The sequence below is a fragment of the Corvus cornix genome, chromosome 3 (assembly GCF_000738735.6).
Source record: "Corvus cornix cornix isolate S_Up_H32 chromosome 3, ASM73873v5, whole genome shotgun sequence".
Classification (NCBI taxonomy): Eukaryota; Metazoa; Chordata; class Aves; order Passeriformes; family Corvidae; genus Corvus; species Corvus cornix.
The window spans coordinates 9833617-9849225 of record NC_047056.1 but is presented as its reverse complement, the minus strand read 5'-3'; the positions used below and the strand labels follow the sequence as shown (position 1 = coordinate 9849225).

Sequence of the window (15609 nt, the reverse complement as noted above, 5' to 3'; positions counted from 1 at the left end):
TATTTTTCTAGTTTATAAAGCGTGATTGGTTTGCACCCGATTTTTTCTAGATGATATCGTCTGCGGGAAGCCCCCTCAGAGAGTTCCGAGCCTGCAGAGAGCCCCGGGTTCCCTCCCATCCCACCGGGCTGAATAGTCCCAGATCCCCGCTCTGATGAATGCTCATCCTCCGCGATCGGCATCAGAGGCACGCCGAAATAATGCTGTAATGGGCTCATTAGCCAAGCTGCAGATGGACTTAGGTAACAGGAATGGAGCAATAGTGAAAATTAGTTTGGAGGGAAATATCAAATCGAAAAGCTCTGACAAAACTCCGCTTTGCTCTAGTTCAGCCTAGGTACTGTCAGACACCAATATTCAATTCTCTGTCACTTCACATTGAGCTTTTATTTTGTTACTCTCTAATTTGCTTCTTGTACAATGTTGCAAGTATTTTCAGACTCATTTGAAAGGGTAAAACACTTCGTTCAACTTTTCAGAAGAGTGGCCTTCGACACTAGGGACACGCAATCATTTAATTTCTGCTTTATGTACACTGAGGAAAGTATTTGTAATACCTTCATGATAAAAATAAAATAAAATAAAAATTAAAAGATCAGGCAGGTTGTTGTTTCCTTCAAAGACAGCAATTTTACCCGCAGAGATGAACTGGGAGCTGAATTTAGCCCAGCAGAAGTGGGACAAGTCTCCAGAATAAAAGAAAAAGTATCGAATATTTTAGACTAATTTCACCCTCTGTTGAACTCTGGCAAGTGGCTCTGAAGGCAAAGAGCTGTCGGAGCTGGTCTGCTACAAGTGGCAGGAGGGTTTGTTTGTACCTTCATTTAACCTGTTAAAAGAAATCCCCACTATTGTTCAGCTACGTGGGTGTCTCCGGCTTTTTAGGCTACGTGCGGGCATATGTGTGACTGAGAATAGGCGCTTAGAGATCTTTGCTTTAAAACACTCCTTGGAGTTCACGTAGACCACTAGATTTTTATCTGCGTGTCCAGTCGGCTGCTGCCACTGTCTGTAAATACGGCAGAGGCTTTGCATTTCACAGCCCTTCTGCGGCTCTCGCCTCGTAAAAGTCAAGAGTTTTGTTAGAAGTTTGGGGTTTGGGGTTTTTTTTAACAAAAACCCACTTTTTCCCCCTCTTTTAAAAAAATCTCTTCTTGCGCTTTGTATTTTTGAGGAGAGCATTCCAGGCGCCACGGGACCGGAGAAGCAAGTGGCAGGGAGAGGGGAGCGGGGAATTACCCAGCTAGGCTGCATCTGCCTGGGAGCACCCGCGGCTCGGGCACGGGCAAAGGTTCGGGAGCTTAAAACAGCAACGTCATTGCTTCCTCTAAACCGAGACTAACGCTGGGCCGGCGTAAACTCCCCTCCTGCTGCTCCACCAAGGAGTGGCATCAAAGTGATTGCCTCCGCTGCCCTCCGAGAGCATCATCGGGGTGGGAGCTGCCCGGATTGGGATCTCCCTCTGCCCACAGGCTGCAGCCCGCTGGTGGCAGGGGAAACGTTTTTAAACCATTCGCAAATATTTACACCCTTTAAAAAAAAAAAAAAAAAAGAAAATTCCTCTTTCCTACATATCTAGCTAATGTCCAACTGCCCCGCACAGGTAAACTCAAACCATCTTTACCGTATCATTGCTCCACGCTCTGCAGTCAGTAAAACCCTAAACACCAAAAAGTGGAGTTTTTATACAATTATACAGGTGTAGCCGAAGGAAAAAATAAGTGTCTCTACAGCTTTTCCGTCTGGGGGTCGCTTCTTTTTCTTTTTTTTTTTTTTCTTTTTTTTTTTTTTTTCGGAGCAATTGGGCGTCTCCGACCCCTCCAAATTGCCGAAAACTGAACTTTTCTCTTGCAGGAAATTTGGAAGCGTTTCTGGCTGTAGTTTTCCCGTCTCCCAGTAGACGGCACAACAGCTCAATCCTTGGGATGCAGAACAGCCCAGCGACTTTTCTTTTTTTCCTTTTTTTTGGAATTAAGCAACCACAGTTTTATCCAGCAATTTCTTTTACTGTTATTATTATTATTTAATTCAACGAGAAGTCTAGGAATATCGACAGGAAATAAAGCGTTTGGCATAGGCAGGGAATACAGAAGTGCCCGGGGGCAGATGGGCTAAAGGCAGGGACCGTCGCGAACCCCAGCACGGAGCAGTGTTTCTAAATTAAAGCAAACGAACTTGTAGAACCTATATCGTGTAAGAAAAAAAAACCCCTCAACAACCCCAACACGATGGTGTTGCCGGTTCAGGCGTTAGTCTACGGATTTTAGGCTGAAATTTCTATTTGTAGTGTGAAATAGGAAGGACAGGGCTCAGGTCGGCTCTGCGCTGCCTTGCCCGGGCTACCCCGAGGTGCCACCGCGGGGAAAACCTGGCAGCCGTCTCAACTTTTGTCCCTGAAAGACTCCTTTTGTGTGCGGGTGCCTTCACTCCCGCCGCCGGCACTGCTGTCACCGTTGAAGTCTCGAAAATCCCGGCCAGTAACTCATTTCCCAGTTAATTTTATTTATGAGAAAAAAAAAAAATTATAGCGCAGTTTAGAAACTTTTAAGACAACCGTAAATTTTATTAGGAAATATTTTATGAAGCCCTCCATTTAATTAATCAAACCCCTCCACAACTTCTGCAAGCGCCAGGGCCGGCCGTGGGGGGAGCGGGCAGCCTCCGCTCCCGTTCCCCGGCCCCGCGGACTCCCGGGACGCCGGGTGGCCGCGGCACCCAGGGCCCGAGCTGTGCCGGCGGTGGGCGCGGGGCAGCCCCGGCTGACCTCGGGCTGACTCTCCGGACGGACCCGCCGCTCTTTTGTTTTCTGCATCGGGAGCCAGCAAACAAACTCCCCAAATCCTGGCGCTGCGCTTCATCTGCGCGCTTAAATCCCTCGCACTTGAACTCCTTTTATCATCGCCCGCACCCCACCCCCCACCCCGATCTGACCTTTAATAGGCTCTAAACAAGTGCGGGTTTCCCCCCCACCCCCGTCCCTCCTTCAGCCGTTCCATCAGGCTCTGATTTTTCGGGTATCTCCGCACGTATCGTTCCCCCCCCTTCCTTATCTGAAGCATTCCTGGGTTATCTCCCGGTCGCCTTTCCAATGCTTTCTTCTGCGGTTTCTTGTTTGTTTCGCTCTTCTGGTTGTTCCTATTTCAGTTTTCAAATTTCAGTATTAATGGTGAAAAAGCACACTTGGATGCTAATTCTGCCCCCGTTCGCCCGGCCCCCCCTCCCAAATCCCTGCTAGGAAGGCGGCAGGGAAGCCAGCTAGAAACCATTTGATTGTTCCTAGGTATGACTAATTCTTTCCTTAAGCTGGGAAATTCAGCCTGATTAAAAGCCTCATTTATTATCCGATAAGCAAATGGACCCAGATTCCACCTTGTGGAGGAGGCTTCCTTGCTCCCCAGACGCCTTTTTTTTGCCTCAGCTCTGTGGATCCCTTCGCCAAAGGCCCAGCCGCGGTCTGAGGGGGCCGCGCAGCAGCGCGTAGAGGCGCGCAGCGCTCCGCAGCGAGGCCGCTGCCCGGCCCGCCGCACCCACCAGACCCCCTTGCTCTTTCCGTATTGTTTTTCTCCTATCCCTATATTCCCCCGCCCCTCATCCTTTCCACCAGGCGATGGACAAGCTTAAATAGATTCCCGCAAAACAGCAAGTTTTTGGAGGAAAAAAAACCCAAACCAACAAAAAAACCCCAAAACAGAGCGGCTTTCCTAAAAAGGCGGCTGGGCGAGATGCAGCGCAGCGCATCCGCCGCGGCAGGAGTTTACCGGGATAGCGCGGATTTGGCCGTTTATTTTTTCCCGTTTAATAGATGATCGATTGCTGTCCGGATTAGCCCTCTTTTTTTTTTCTTTTCTTTTCTTTTTTTTTTTTTTTTAAGTTTTCTTTCTTTCTTTCTTTTTTCTGGCCGGCCTCTCGCGGGCGGAGCGGCGAGCTGAGCAGTTCCTCACAGCCAGCCCTAAGAGTAATAACTGTTTGCTAATTGTAAAATCCTTATCCAGGATGAGGTTTGGGCAAACAATTTGTAGGGCTGTAATTACATTGTAAAAGTGTTTCGGGCTGGGTTGCGCTGAATTAAGCTCATAAAGGCCTTGTGGAGACGCTGAAAAGGGGTCTTTTGGGTTTTTTTTTCCTTTTTTTTTTTTTTTCAGGGTGGGGGGGTGGGGGAAGGAAAAGAGGATGGGAAGAGGAGGAAACACGTCCCTGGGAGTTGGGTCACAGCAACCCCCTGCAAGGGACCGCTGCGGTGGGGAATCGTTACCGAGCGCCGTGCCTCGGGGAAATCACCGGGGGAATGAACCCCACGCGCGTAGCCCGTGGGTAGCCGAGTGGGTGGGTGGGGATCAGTGCATGAAAGCGGCTCTTACCTGAGAGGTCTGGATTTCTCTCGCCGGGATAAAAAGTCGGTCCTAGCGGAAAGGGGACGGGGGGGGAGGGGGAGGTTGGGGATCGAAACGGGTTTCCCCGAAGTTTGAGACGTGGCGGCGGGGGCCGAGCCGCTGCCCGCCGCCCCTGGGCGTCCGGCAGAGGGGAGCAGCGTCCCCTCTGCCCCGGGGGTTTTACCGGAGGAACCCCCCGTCACTCCCCCGTTCCCTCCAGCAGCTCAGTCGGGACCGCTGTACCGGGGGTCCTCCTTCTCCCGCCCCGCTGCCGGGCGGAAGATGCGATAGTGCCGGGGAAGCCGTCCCCGCAAGCGCCCGTTCGGGGCTCGGCGCAGCCCGGCCCGCAGGTAGGGGAAGAAGGGGCACGGCGAATTCTCCGCTCCCAGACCGGCGGGGACCGGCGGGGCTGCGGGGAGGGATGGCTGTGCTTTTGAACGCAAGGGAGCGGACCCCCGGCTCGGCGGATGGAGGCACCGGCTGGGAGATCGCCCCGCGCAGGACAGGGCGCCCGCGGAGCTCGGCGGAGGGGTTAGGGATAGGGATAGGGATGGGGATGGGGATGGGAATAAGGATGGGGACGGGAATAGGGATGGACGGGGCTGGGGGGGCGCCCCCCCGCCGGCGCGCCGGTCCGAGCCCCGCTTCCCGCCCGGACCAATGGGGGCGCGGCGCGGGGCGGCGCGGCGCTGATTGGTCGACGGCGGCGCGGCGGCGGCGGCCGGGGGCCGGGTTGAGCTCACTCGGCCGGCGGCCGCGGGGGGAGCCGCCGGGGAGGGGGGGGGGCGCCCGGCGAGGCGGGCGGCGGAGCGAGGGGCGGGCGGCGGCGCGACCCCGGGGCTCTGCGCGGGAGCTGCGCGGGCGGCGGTGCCGTCAGACAAAGGCGACGGGAGCGTCCCCGGGGCCGCCGGGGGGCGGCGGACACGCCGTCCGCGTGCGCGCGGGGGGCGCGGAGGGCAGGGCCGGGAGGGGGCGGTGTGTCCAACCCGCGGCGCTGCGCGGGCGCGGGGCGGGCGGCGCGCCCCCCTGCGCCGGTGGCGGAGTTGCTGCCGCCCAGCGCATTGTGTAAGACGCGACCTGTTATGGCCACCACTACTTCCGGGTTCCCGCAGTCTGCTCCAGCCCGGCGCTGCGCTGCGCTCGGGCGGAGCGGCGGCGGCGGCGGCGGACGGACGGCAGCGCTCGGACCGCGGCGGCGGCGGCGGCAGCGCCTCCCCCCGCCTTCCCCCCCCGCCATCCCGCCCCGCTGCCCTTCCTCCCGCGCCCGCCCCGCACGGCACCGCGCCCGGCCCGCCTCCGCCAGCCTCGCCCGGCGGCCGCGCAGGGGCAGAGCGAGCCGGCGCCGGCGAGGAATTAGGAGCGATCCGAGGAGGAGCGAAAAAAAAAAGCCCCCCATCATCATCATCATCATCATAATAACCATAATAAAAGGAGAGCCGGCGCGTTAGCGAGCCTTTTTAATTTTTAATTTTTCCCCCTCCTTCTCCTCCTCCCTCGATTTTTAAATTTTTTTTCTTTTTTCTAAATTTTTATTCTTTTTTTTTTTTTTTTTTTTTTTTTTTTTGGGTGAGCGCACTCGAAAATTAACATTCGCGGTGTCCTGCGCGGTGGGAGCACACGCAGCGGATCATCATCAGTCATTCACCACCTTGACAACCTCGCCTGTGATTGACAGCCGGAGTGGCAAAAAGCCATGAGACTTGGTAGTTGGGTTTGAGGGGCACTTTAAAAAAAAAAAAAAAAAAGAGAAAAAAAAACTGATTTGGGGAAAGGATATTTGCTTTCGCCCCGCTGCTGTCTTGGAAACGAGAGGGGGAGAGTAAGAGAGAGAGACAGGGAGAGAGGGAAGAAAGAAAGAAAAAAGAAGGAAGGAAGGAGGGAGAGCTGATTTTTTTTCTTCTAATTTTTTTTTCTCCTTTTTTAATGCTGAGTTACCGTATCGCTTCGCTGAGATCCAGCAAGCCGAAGATTTTACTCGATTGCTTCCATTGCTGGAGACGCTAAGGGATTTTTGCCTTTTTTTGGGGGGTGAGGGGGGGGGAACTTCGCGTTTCTTTCTTTTCACACTGGCCTTAAAGAGGATATATTAGAAGTTGAAGTAGGAAGGGAGCAAGCAGGCCGATGGCGCAAAGGGTACGTATGATTAAAAAAAAATGGATTTCAAATGTGAAATAATATTGAAACGTGGCTGACAGAGACGCTGCGAAAAAAGTTTCTTTTTTTTTTTCTTTTTTTTTTTTTTTTCTCCTTTTTGGAGTAGGGGCACAAAGCGGTGTCCTGTAGCGGAAGGATTTATCAGTTGTACTTGCAGGCTTAAAACCTGTGTATATTGCTATTTTCTTGATTCTTTTACTCCCCATCCCGGAGCTCTCAGGGAAGAGGCAAGCTTTCTATACATTAATGACATGCAGGCATGTAAGTGAATATGTCCGAGCCTCTGTATTTGTTGGTTTTGTAGCTCTAGTCCTACCAATGCCTTTTTTAAAATCACCAGTGCTTGAAATATTTGAATGTGTGCATGTCTCTGAGCATTTTGCTGTGTTAGTGATGATATACCGCTTCACTTTCAGAAGATAAGTTCTGGTTGGGAGTAAGCACAACTTTTTTTTTCTTCTTTTACCTCCTTTTTTTCTCACCCCTTTTTTTAATATATATTCTGTCCCAAAAGGTGCAGTGCAGTGGGCAACCCCCCCCACTCCTTTAGAAAGAAAGTGACTTTAATTTGAATTGGAGGGTAGCAGCATTCACTGCTATTTGTATTGTTGTTTCTATTTTGATTGCGATCTCTTTTTTTTTTTTTTTTCCTTCTAACTACATCCTAAATTGAAGTTTTGAGAAAAAAAATAAATCAGCTGTAGCCGGGTGAACAGGGATTTGGGGAAGGAGAAAAGCCCTGAAAAGATGTTTTGTTGCCTAATTTGCCTGCCGCCGTCCGAGAGCTGGTTGGGAAAGAAAGTTCCTCTGCTGACAACTTGCCTTTTACTCTTTCGGTCCAAGCAAGTGTCAGGGATCTTTAAAAGTGTTTATTCACACCTTCGCTTTTAATAGATGAAAAGTGGCCGTTTCCCCCGCTGCCTGGGAACCGCGGTAGCTTTCGCTCCTTAATCTTTAACAAAGAAAACCCTTAAAAAAAAAAAAAAAGAAAGAAAAAAAAAAGAGGCATTCCCAAAATCCCGAGAGCCCGGGCGAACGTTTCCAGCTTTTCGGCTTTAAAAGTTGCGTTCGCGTGGAATTGCTGGAAATCCGCAAATCGCTTCTTCTGGTTTTTGGTTTTGTTCTGTTTTTTTTTTTTACCGCTGCTGAAGTTTTTGCATCCTCGCTGGGTGAGGTACCTGACTTCTTATCCGCGGGAAAAAGTTAAGCGGAGGGAAATTTGGACTCAGGGAACCGCTTCCCTTCACGGGATGGGGGGGGGGGGGGGGGGCTGGGAACTTTGGGGATGGGGATTGGGTTTTTTCACTTTTATTTATTTTATTATTGTTGTTGTTGTTGTTATTTCTCCTCCGCCCCAGACTCGGAGGGCTTCGGGCCGCAGCAGCCCAGCCCCTCTGCTCCCGGCCCGGGGCGGCTTTCCCTCCCCAGGGCCGGCGCCGCGGAACCCGGGCGCGCTCTGGGGGGATCGCGGCGCGTCCCCGGGGGGGGACAGGGGAGCGGAGCTGCTGCCGGGAGCGCTGCCCCCGCCTCCCCCTGACGCCTCTCTGCTCTCTCTGCCCGCAGTACGACGAGCTGCCCCACTACGGCGGCATGGAGGGGGTGGGCATCCCCACCACCATGTACGGGGACCCCCACGGCGCCCGCCCCATGCAGCCCGTCCACCACCTGAACCACGGGCCGCCGCTCCACTCGCACCAGTAACCCGCACGCCGCCCACGCCAACGCCATGCCCCCGCCATGGGCGCCTCCGTCAACGACGCCCTCAAGAGAGATAAAGATGCCATCTACGGGTAGGTGCCGCGCAGGGCTCCGGGCAACCTGCGCGGGATGGAGCGGGGGGCAGTGTGGGCTGCGCGGGGGGGGAAGGGCGGGATGGGGAGCACTGCGCGGAAAAGGGCCGCGTTCTTAATTCTGTGTCGTTTACTGTTTTAGGAGGCGGGGGGGGGAGAGGGTTGGGGTACCCCTGGCACGGGGAGCCGCGTGGGGCTCGGGTAAAAAGGAGCTTGCTGGAGGGGTGGCAGGCATCACCGCGGGAGGAAGAGGAGAATAATATTCCCAGGGCACAGCCTGCGCCGGGTGGTAAATCTCTGCAGGGAGTTTTGGAGCAGGGCAAGTTTGGAGAGCTTTGCCCAACTTTCCACCTTGTTCGTCTTTCCTTGTGCTATGAAGGAGAGAACTCAAGAGCTGCTTCTCTCAAGTCTTTAAATTTTTAAATTTTCTTTTTTTTAAAAACCTTTTATCTGACAGCATTGAATGTTTCTCAGTGTGGCAACTTGTAAAGCAGTTTCTAGGCCATTGCGATGGGAGCTGACGGGGTTACATTGAGCGCAGATGCTTTTAAAATGTATCTGCCCAGCTGGAGTTTGAAGGGAAGTTTAAGAGCCTTTAAAAATCACTCTCGGGACAGTGAGGAGAAGGGGGAGGAAAACAAAATTCATGGAGTTTGGTTTCTTTATCGGTTTGTCAGAAATCTGAAGGGTTGGTTAAAACTCGGTGGTGTACGGTACCCAGAAGGGAAAAAAAGAGTATCAAGCCCTGGGAGGGAAAAAAAAAGAAAGAACTCCCTGTTATAAATATACATATATATACGTGCGTGTGCGCCCACGCTTATTTATTTATTTAAATTATTAAACGGGCGAAGGAACCAGATGCACACGCTGCCTTTCTCCCAGGGAGGCTTTCCAAGCTGGGAGTGCCCAGGAGCACCTGGTTCCCCCCGCGGGTCGGCGGCTGCGGAACCCCGGGGGGGGGAGGGCCGGGCAGGCCGTAGGGAGGCAGCCCGGCTTGGCCAGCGCCTGCCAGTGGGTCGGAGCTGTGTTGAGTGGGTTTAAGGGCTTTTTCTTTTTTTTTTCTTTTTTCCATTTGGATGGGGATTGTTTCTTTTTCTGTTTTTCTGTTGGTTTGGGTTTGTTTTTTTCCCCTTTCACTCCCAGCAAGTCCTCCAGCAGAAAACGGGAATTAAAAGCATGAGAGGCAGAAGTGTCTGTCCAGGGATTTTAATTTTTTTCATTTTTTTTTCCTAAAGACAAGGAAAGTTAATTCAAAATGGCTGCTGGAACCGGGTTGGGTTTTATTCTTGGCTTGTCCTAAGGTTGTATTAACAATATCTGCGGCCAGACAGTGCCGAAAGGCCAGGGAGATGCCGGGCTGCCGGCCGGCTGTGGGAAGGGGCCGGGACGCTGCGGGAGGCGGCGGGTGGTGCCGGAGCCCCCTCTGTGGGTACCCCCTTCCCTATGCACGCTGCTGTGGGACTAACTATTGTTGTGTTTGGTTTTTTTTTGTTTCGTTATGATATTTTCCCCCCCTCTGTGTGTGTGACTATTGTATTTTCTTTCAGACACCCCCTGTTCCCTCTTTTAGCACTGATTTTTGAGAAATGTGAATTAGCTACATGCACACCCAGGGAGCCCGGGGTAGCGGGAGGCGATGTTTGCTCCTCTGAGTCTTTCAATGAAGACATAGCAGTGTTCGCCAAACAGGTCAGCAAAACCGGGTTGAAAACAGTCGAAGAAAAAAAGAGGGAAAAAAATCGTATCGAGAAAAACAAGTCTCTGTTGAGATAAAGATGCGCGTTTCCCCCTCCCCCGTCTCTTACTGAAAGAGGCAAAAAAAACCAAAACAAAAAAAATCCCCAAAACCCCAACCAAAACAAAACACGGAAAAAAATCAGGAAATCTCGGCATTTACTACCCCCCTTAAAAAATGGATCAAGTGGAGCGGTCTGTGCCCGGCCGGGAGTTTCGCTGCGCGGCTCCGGGAGCCAGGACGGGCTCTGCCGGGGAAGCTCCATAGGTATTTTTCAGTGTATTTGATTCACTTGCTCAAGTGTTTGGCTGATGTACTAAATCCAGCAGTCAGGGCTTTGCACGGAAGGTTACATAATGGACCCGACAGTGTAATGAAGCAAGAAATAATAACGTCTGCTTTTTCTGCTTCCATATTTCAAATCATTTTTATTATTATTTTTTCCCCCTTTCCTTCCCTTTCTTACATTTAGATCCGAGCAGAGAAACCCCTCTTTTCCTCTAATCCTGAACTGGATAACTTGGTAAGAGTTAACACTTCTTCCTCTCCCCACCCCCACCCTCCCTTCCCTTCCCATTTATTTATTATTTTTTTTAAACTTCTGTGTCATCTGGAGAGGTGGTTTGGTGGTGCTAAATTGAAAATTTATCACGTGGATTTTTTAGAATTATAATTGTTACGATGATGATTTTTATATTTACAAGTAAATATGGTGTGGTAATTGCTTGGAAGTAAAAAATCCCATAAGGATATACATAAAGGAAAACCCCATCCAAAGAGGAGCTGGCAGGCTTGATGGTGAGCTCGCCTGCCCAAGAGGAGCGTGGATTTATCCCCGCTGTAACCAGCCCCTCCACGCACCTTTTAAGCAGCTCGATGGGAAACACAGAGGATTACAATGGCTGGAGATGCACCAGTGGCAAATTCACTGAAAATGAGGTCGTTTTTCTCTTTCTTTCCTTCCCCCGTTAAGGATAAATATTTTGCCTCCGCTGTAGGAGTCCTGCTCCTGCTTTCACAAAGCGAGGAGCCAGTGATGGTGTTTAGAGGGTTGTTTTTTTTTTAAGAAATGTTTATGATCCGTATAATTCAGTTGCTTCGTTGCAATAGGGATTTTTTTTGTTAACTCTAGATCGCTTCTCGTTAAACAGCGCACAAAGCCACCGCTATTAAGTTTTAGTGTTATTGCCATAAATCAAAACAACTTTTTATTTACTACTAGAGAAAAGTCAAGCTACAAAGTGCGGCCGGGGTGGCTGTGGGAAATATCCCCAAATCCAGAAATGAGATTAATGCTCATGTTGTTTGTGTCATTGCAGATGATTCAAGCCATACAAGTATTAAGGTTTCATCTGTTGGAATTAGAGAAGGTAATTTTTGTCTCTCTCTCTCTCTCTCTCCCCCTCTCTCTCCCTCTCTCTCTACCTCCCCCCCCCCGCCTTTCTTCCTCCTCCGTTTCAGTACTGCTGAAGTTCAGGCTTCTGGTAAATTTGCATAAATGTCTTTCTTTCTGGTAATTAGTGTCAAGACCAATCTTGGCGTCCATTTCTCTTCGCAGTTTAATTACAATTTCAGCCTCTAAAACCGAGCTCTCGAACGCCCAGGCCTTGTGTTCATTGTAATACTTTGCTGGCTTTGTATAAATAGTTGCAGTTCTGTGGTGCCGCAGATGAGACTCGAAATGGTAGTTCAGTCAAGCCCCTGAAATTGTGATTAAAAAAAAAAATAGATATTGTTTTTCCTTGGTGTTGGTGAGGAAGAGACTTTGGTTGCAGTTAGTTAGAAGGGGGAATTTTTTTTTTTTTTTTTTTTTTTTTAAGAGCCATCTGCAGGTCAGGCTCAGGGCGCGGATTGTCCTGTAACATTTTGCAGAGACAAAGCAGAGTTGATAGTTCTGTCTGTCTCTTGTTCCTGGGAATACTGTACACCTCTGAGCAGAAGAAAGAGATTGCAGCCTAAACTCAGGATTTTTTTGTTGTCTATTTTAGAAATCTTAGGAGGGAGAATGCTAATTTCTAAGCAGGCGGTGTCATCCGAGCTCATGTTAAATTGGAAGTGCGCTCTGGGTTTCCTGAGGATTTTTTACGTGTCATTGATAGCTGGCCTAGAAGAGAATTCCCTTTCTCCTAAAAATAAACTTTTTGAGAGGTTTTTAAATAGTTGAAAAGTTTCTCGTGAGCCTCGGTCACTTTATCTAACCATAACTGTCAGGTTGTTCTCGCTCTACCGAAATGTGTTAAAATCTGTCCATTAATAAAGGCTGCTCAGGTACAAGTCTTATCAGAGCAACTGGGGATTTCAGGGCATGGATGCCTATAATGTATTTCAGCCCAGTGCATTGGGATTTTTTTTTTAAATCCTTTTTTCTGTCCTCATACCCCTTTGGAAAGGGTTTATGATGGAATAACTGGATGAAATTAAATAGTTTACCTTAAATGTCACCCATGCAGGTCACCTCTCTAATGGCCACAGCTCCGGGAGCAGATGAATTTAACACGGGTGTTGAATATGTTGTAGCCTGTGAATCATCTTGTCACTGTCAATTTTCTGGGATATCTCTATTTTGCAAGAAAAGAAAGTTATTCCTAATTCTGGATGCGTCTAGGGGTCTCAGGGGGATAATTGCAGAGTGTTTCCCCTATTTAGGACTTTTGATGTCACAGGGGCAAAGGGGGGAGACTGGTTGCACTTGTCAATTTTACTTATGTATTCCTGATTATATTTTCTTCCTTTTTCCCCCCTCTCTTTTTTCTTTTTTCTTTTTTTCTTTTTTCTTTTTTTTTTTAACCTCTGTCATAATGTAGGTACACGAATTATGTGACAATTTCTGCCACCGGTATATTAGCTGTTTGAAAGGAAAAATGCCTATCGATTTGGTCATAGACGATAGAGAGGGCGGATCAAAATCGGACAGTGAAGACATAACAAGATCAGCAAATCTAACGGATCAGGTATGATCTCGCCAACGTCGCACACGCTAAAATTTGTATGCAGATCGCTTGCTGGGTCACTACGCCTCCTTTTATTATTTGCATATGATTAAGTCCCTTTTAGATAAATTTCCATCGAAATGAAAATTTTTGAATAATGTGGCTATTATTGCTTCATTAAGGCTTGCTCCCAGATTCGACCTGGCGAGATGAGCTTGTAAAAGCATCGCCTGCAAACTCGACCTGTTTCTTGTCGCTTTTAATTTTTGTCTTTATTTTATTTACCCTTTCCAATAATAGAAGTGGTATCTGTGAAATCACTGGCTTCTTGGTAGCTTAGGGAAGGAAGGGCTGGAGTCGTTGACCAAAACAATAATAAAATCCAAGATAGGTGGTCCAGAGAAGACAGAGAGGGTTTGAAATCTAGCAAATACTGGCTATTTTCTTCCCGTCTCTACGGTTCATTAGTCCGTCTTGTCAGTTTTCCTTGGCCGAACGCTTTTAGACTTGAGTGAACATTGCTTTGTGCACGCCTGCCTGCTGCAAACGCGCCCATTTTATTTTACTTAATAGAAAAAAAAAAGGGAGAAAATAAAATGGGATTCAGGTTTTAAATTCTTTTCCTTGATCTTTCAAGTTTTCAAGCCCTCTCTTTAAAAAATAAATATAGTCAAAGCCAAAGCCAAGCCAGCAAAGCCTCGCACGGCTGTGACGGTTGTCCACGTTTTGTTTGGGATGGTTCAGACCTTTAATGTCGGCTGCAGTCGGGTGGGAAATGCGGGTGAGCTGAGTGGGGAGAGCTGGCTGTCCCCTCTCCCTTCCCTCCTCCTTCTGCTGGGCGCAGACTGGGATCCTTGCCTTTTTCATGGGAGTGTTTGGGGCTAATGCAGGAGGTGCCCAGATCTAAATTAAGCTCCTGGATGATGGTAGTGACTGAGATTTGGCTTTTATTCGAGTTGGGTGAAACGGTGGGGTTTTCGCGGTCCGTTTGTTTGCTCTGAACCGAGGGGTAGCAGCGCTTTGCCTGTGAGAGAGGGGACCTCAAGCACACACACAATCCCTGGTTAAACCCCCCAAGTTATTTCTTCTTTTTGATCAGCTATGTAAATACAGTGTTAGGAGTGATCTGCTCCTGACTCTGGAGGTTTCCTTTTGTTCAAGCAAGGCGCAGCCAAGCAGACAGGAGTTTCCTCAGCTGCTTTGCTGTTATCACTGGCACTGTCAGCTGGGAGTTATTTTATAGATCACGAACATGAAGGTGCATTGCATTGCAGTGTGGGCAGTATCTGAAATATTTTCTCCTCTCTGCCAAAGGCTATCGGGTAGTGTCGTGACAGGGGGGGCAGGCTTGAAGGAAGGCACGAACTTTTAAAAAGGGGTTTATGTGCCCATAGGTAGGCTGTTTTGAAGGGATTTTTTTTTTCCCACCCAATTTTGCTGTGAAGGGGAAAAGCTCGGCAGAGTGGGTGGAGGGTGGTGCAGCAGGGAGATACCTGGGGCTGGTGAGGATGCTCTGGGGAGCCTCTGGCCCCGTGCAGCGCCTTAGAGCAAGGGGAACCCTCCAGTCAGGGTCTAGCTGAGGGAAGCTCGGCTCGCTGCTGTTGAATAAAAATTGTAATCCAACAAGTCTAACTAGAAAATGGGTTTCTAAAAGCTCTGGAGTGCTGGGTACATAAAGCTATTTGAGCAAATTACAAGAATCGCTCAGGGGCACGAATGAAATCAACACTTTAATTGCCTCCAAAATGAAGATTTATACCCCATTTTCCCAACGAATCATTATTTTATTAAAGTGAAAGCTAAAGAAATGAAGCTACAGTTTTGGGGTTGTCGGGGGTCGGTGTGTTTCTCCACCACCCCGCGCCCCCCTTTTTGTCGCCCGGAGCGCGGACATTGCGCGCCCGACGCTGTCCCCTCTCCCGCTGCGCGGGCCGGCCGCGCTGGGCCGCGGGGCTCGGCCCCGGCACTCCCGGCTTGTGCGAGCGCTGCGCCAGCCGCGCCCCGGGGCGCTCCGGCTCCTCTCCGGGCAGCGGGGCGCGCAGCCCCGCACCTCCCCGTCCGCGCCCGCGGAACTGCGCGGGGAGCGGGGCTTTGCTTTCCCCGTTGAAGGGAAAAGGTGCAAAAATGCGCTTTTTCCACCCCCCTCCTCCCCGGGCGATGAGGCGGCGGATCAAACCCACGGAGGCCGGGCGGGCGGCGCGGGGGTTGCGCGGCGGGGTTTACCGGGGGATGCGCAGTCTCCCGAGCCCTCCGGTAAACTCCGGTGCCAAGCCCGGCCCCGGCGCGGCCGGCAGTATCGGGGCCCTAATGGTTCAATAATAAGGTGTTGAGTGCTGGTCGCCGGGGCGGCTAATTAGGATGTGACTGCGCAGGGCGCGTTTATGGCTGCGCGGCCCTGGGATGCGCGGGCGCGCAGGGCCGGGCGGTGGGAGCGAGGGGCTGGCCCCGGGCATGGGGCCCTCGCCTGCCCACGGCTCTGTTGGGAGAGTAGTAAAAGAGTAAGTATTTAAAAGCTTTTATTATGGATTTTATTACATTTTCTTATATTGTGGTAGTAAAGGTTACAGTTAACAGGGTGTTTTTTTCTTTTAACTTACTGGTTTCCCCTTATTTATTCTTTCCCTGTAGGC

General features: G+C 50.4%; 1 protein-coding gene and 1 long non-coding RNA gene across 3 annotated transcripts in view; both read left to right on the top strand.

The window, feature by feature from the left end:
• Positions 1–598, top strand: part of LOC104696586 — a 101313-nt gene extending 100715 nt beyond the window's left edge. The window contains exon 3 of the long non-coding RNA XR_753054.4: positions 51–598. This is a non-coding gene — a long non-coding RNA (uncharacterized LOC104696586). The remainder of the gene's footprint in view (positions 1–50) is intronic.
• A 5047-nt stretch (positions 599–5645) lies between these two features.
• The window catches only part of MEIS1 (Meis homeobox 1), a 107931-nt gene continuing 97967 nt past the window's right edge, over positions 5646–15609 (top strand). For both annotated transcript variants that reach the window (XM_039568471.1, XM_039568472.1), the window contains exons 1-6: positions 5646–6503; positions 8088–8314; positions 9862–10003; positions 10522–10572; positions 11369–11419; positions 12854–13000. In XM_039568471.1, the coding sequence (XP_039424405.1) occupies positions 8262–8314; positions 9862–10003; positions 10522–10572; positions 11369–11419; positions 12854–13000 (444 nt within the window). In that variant the 5' untranslated portion in view covers positions 5646–6503; positions 8088–8261. The remainder of the gene's footprint in view (positions 6504–8087; positions 8315–9861; positions 10004–10521; positions 10573–11368; positions 11420–12853; positions 13001–15609) is intronic.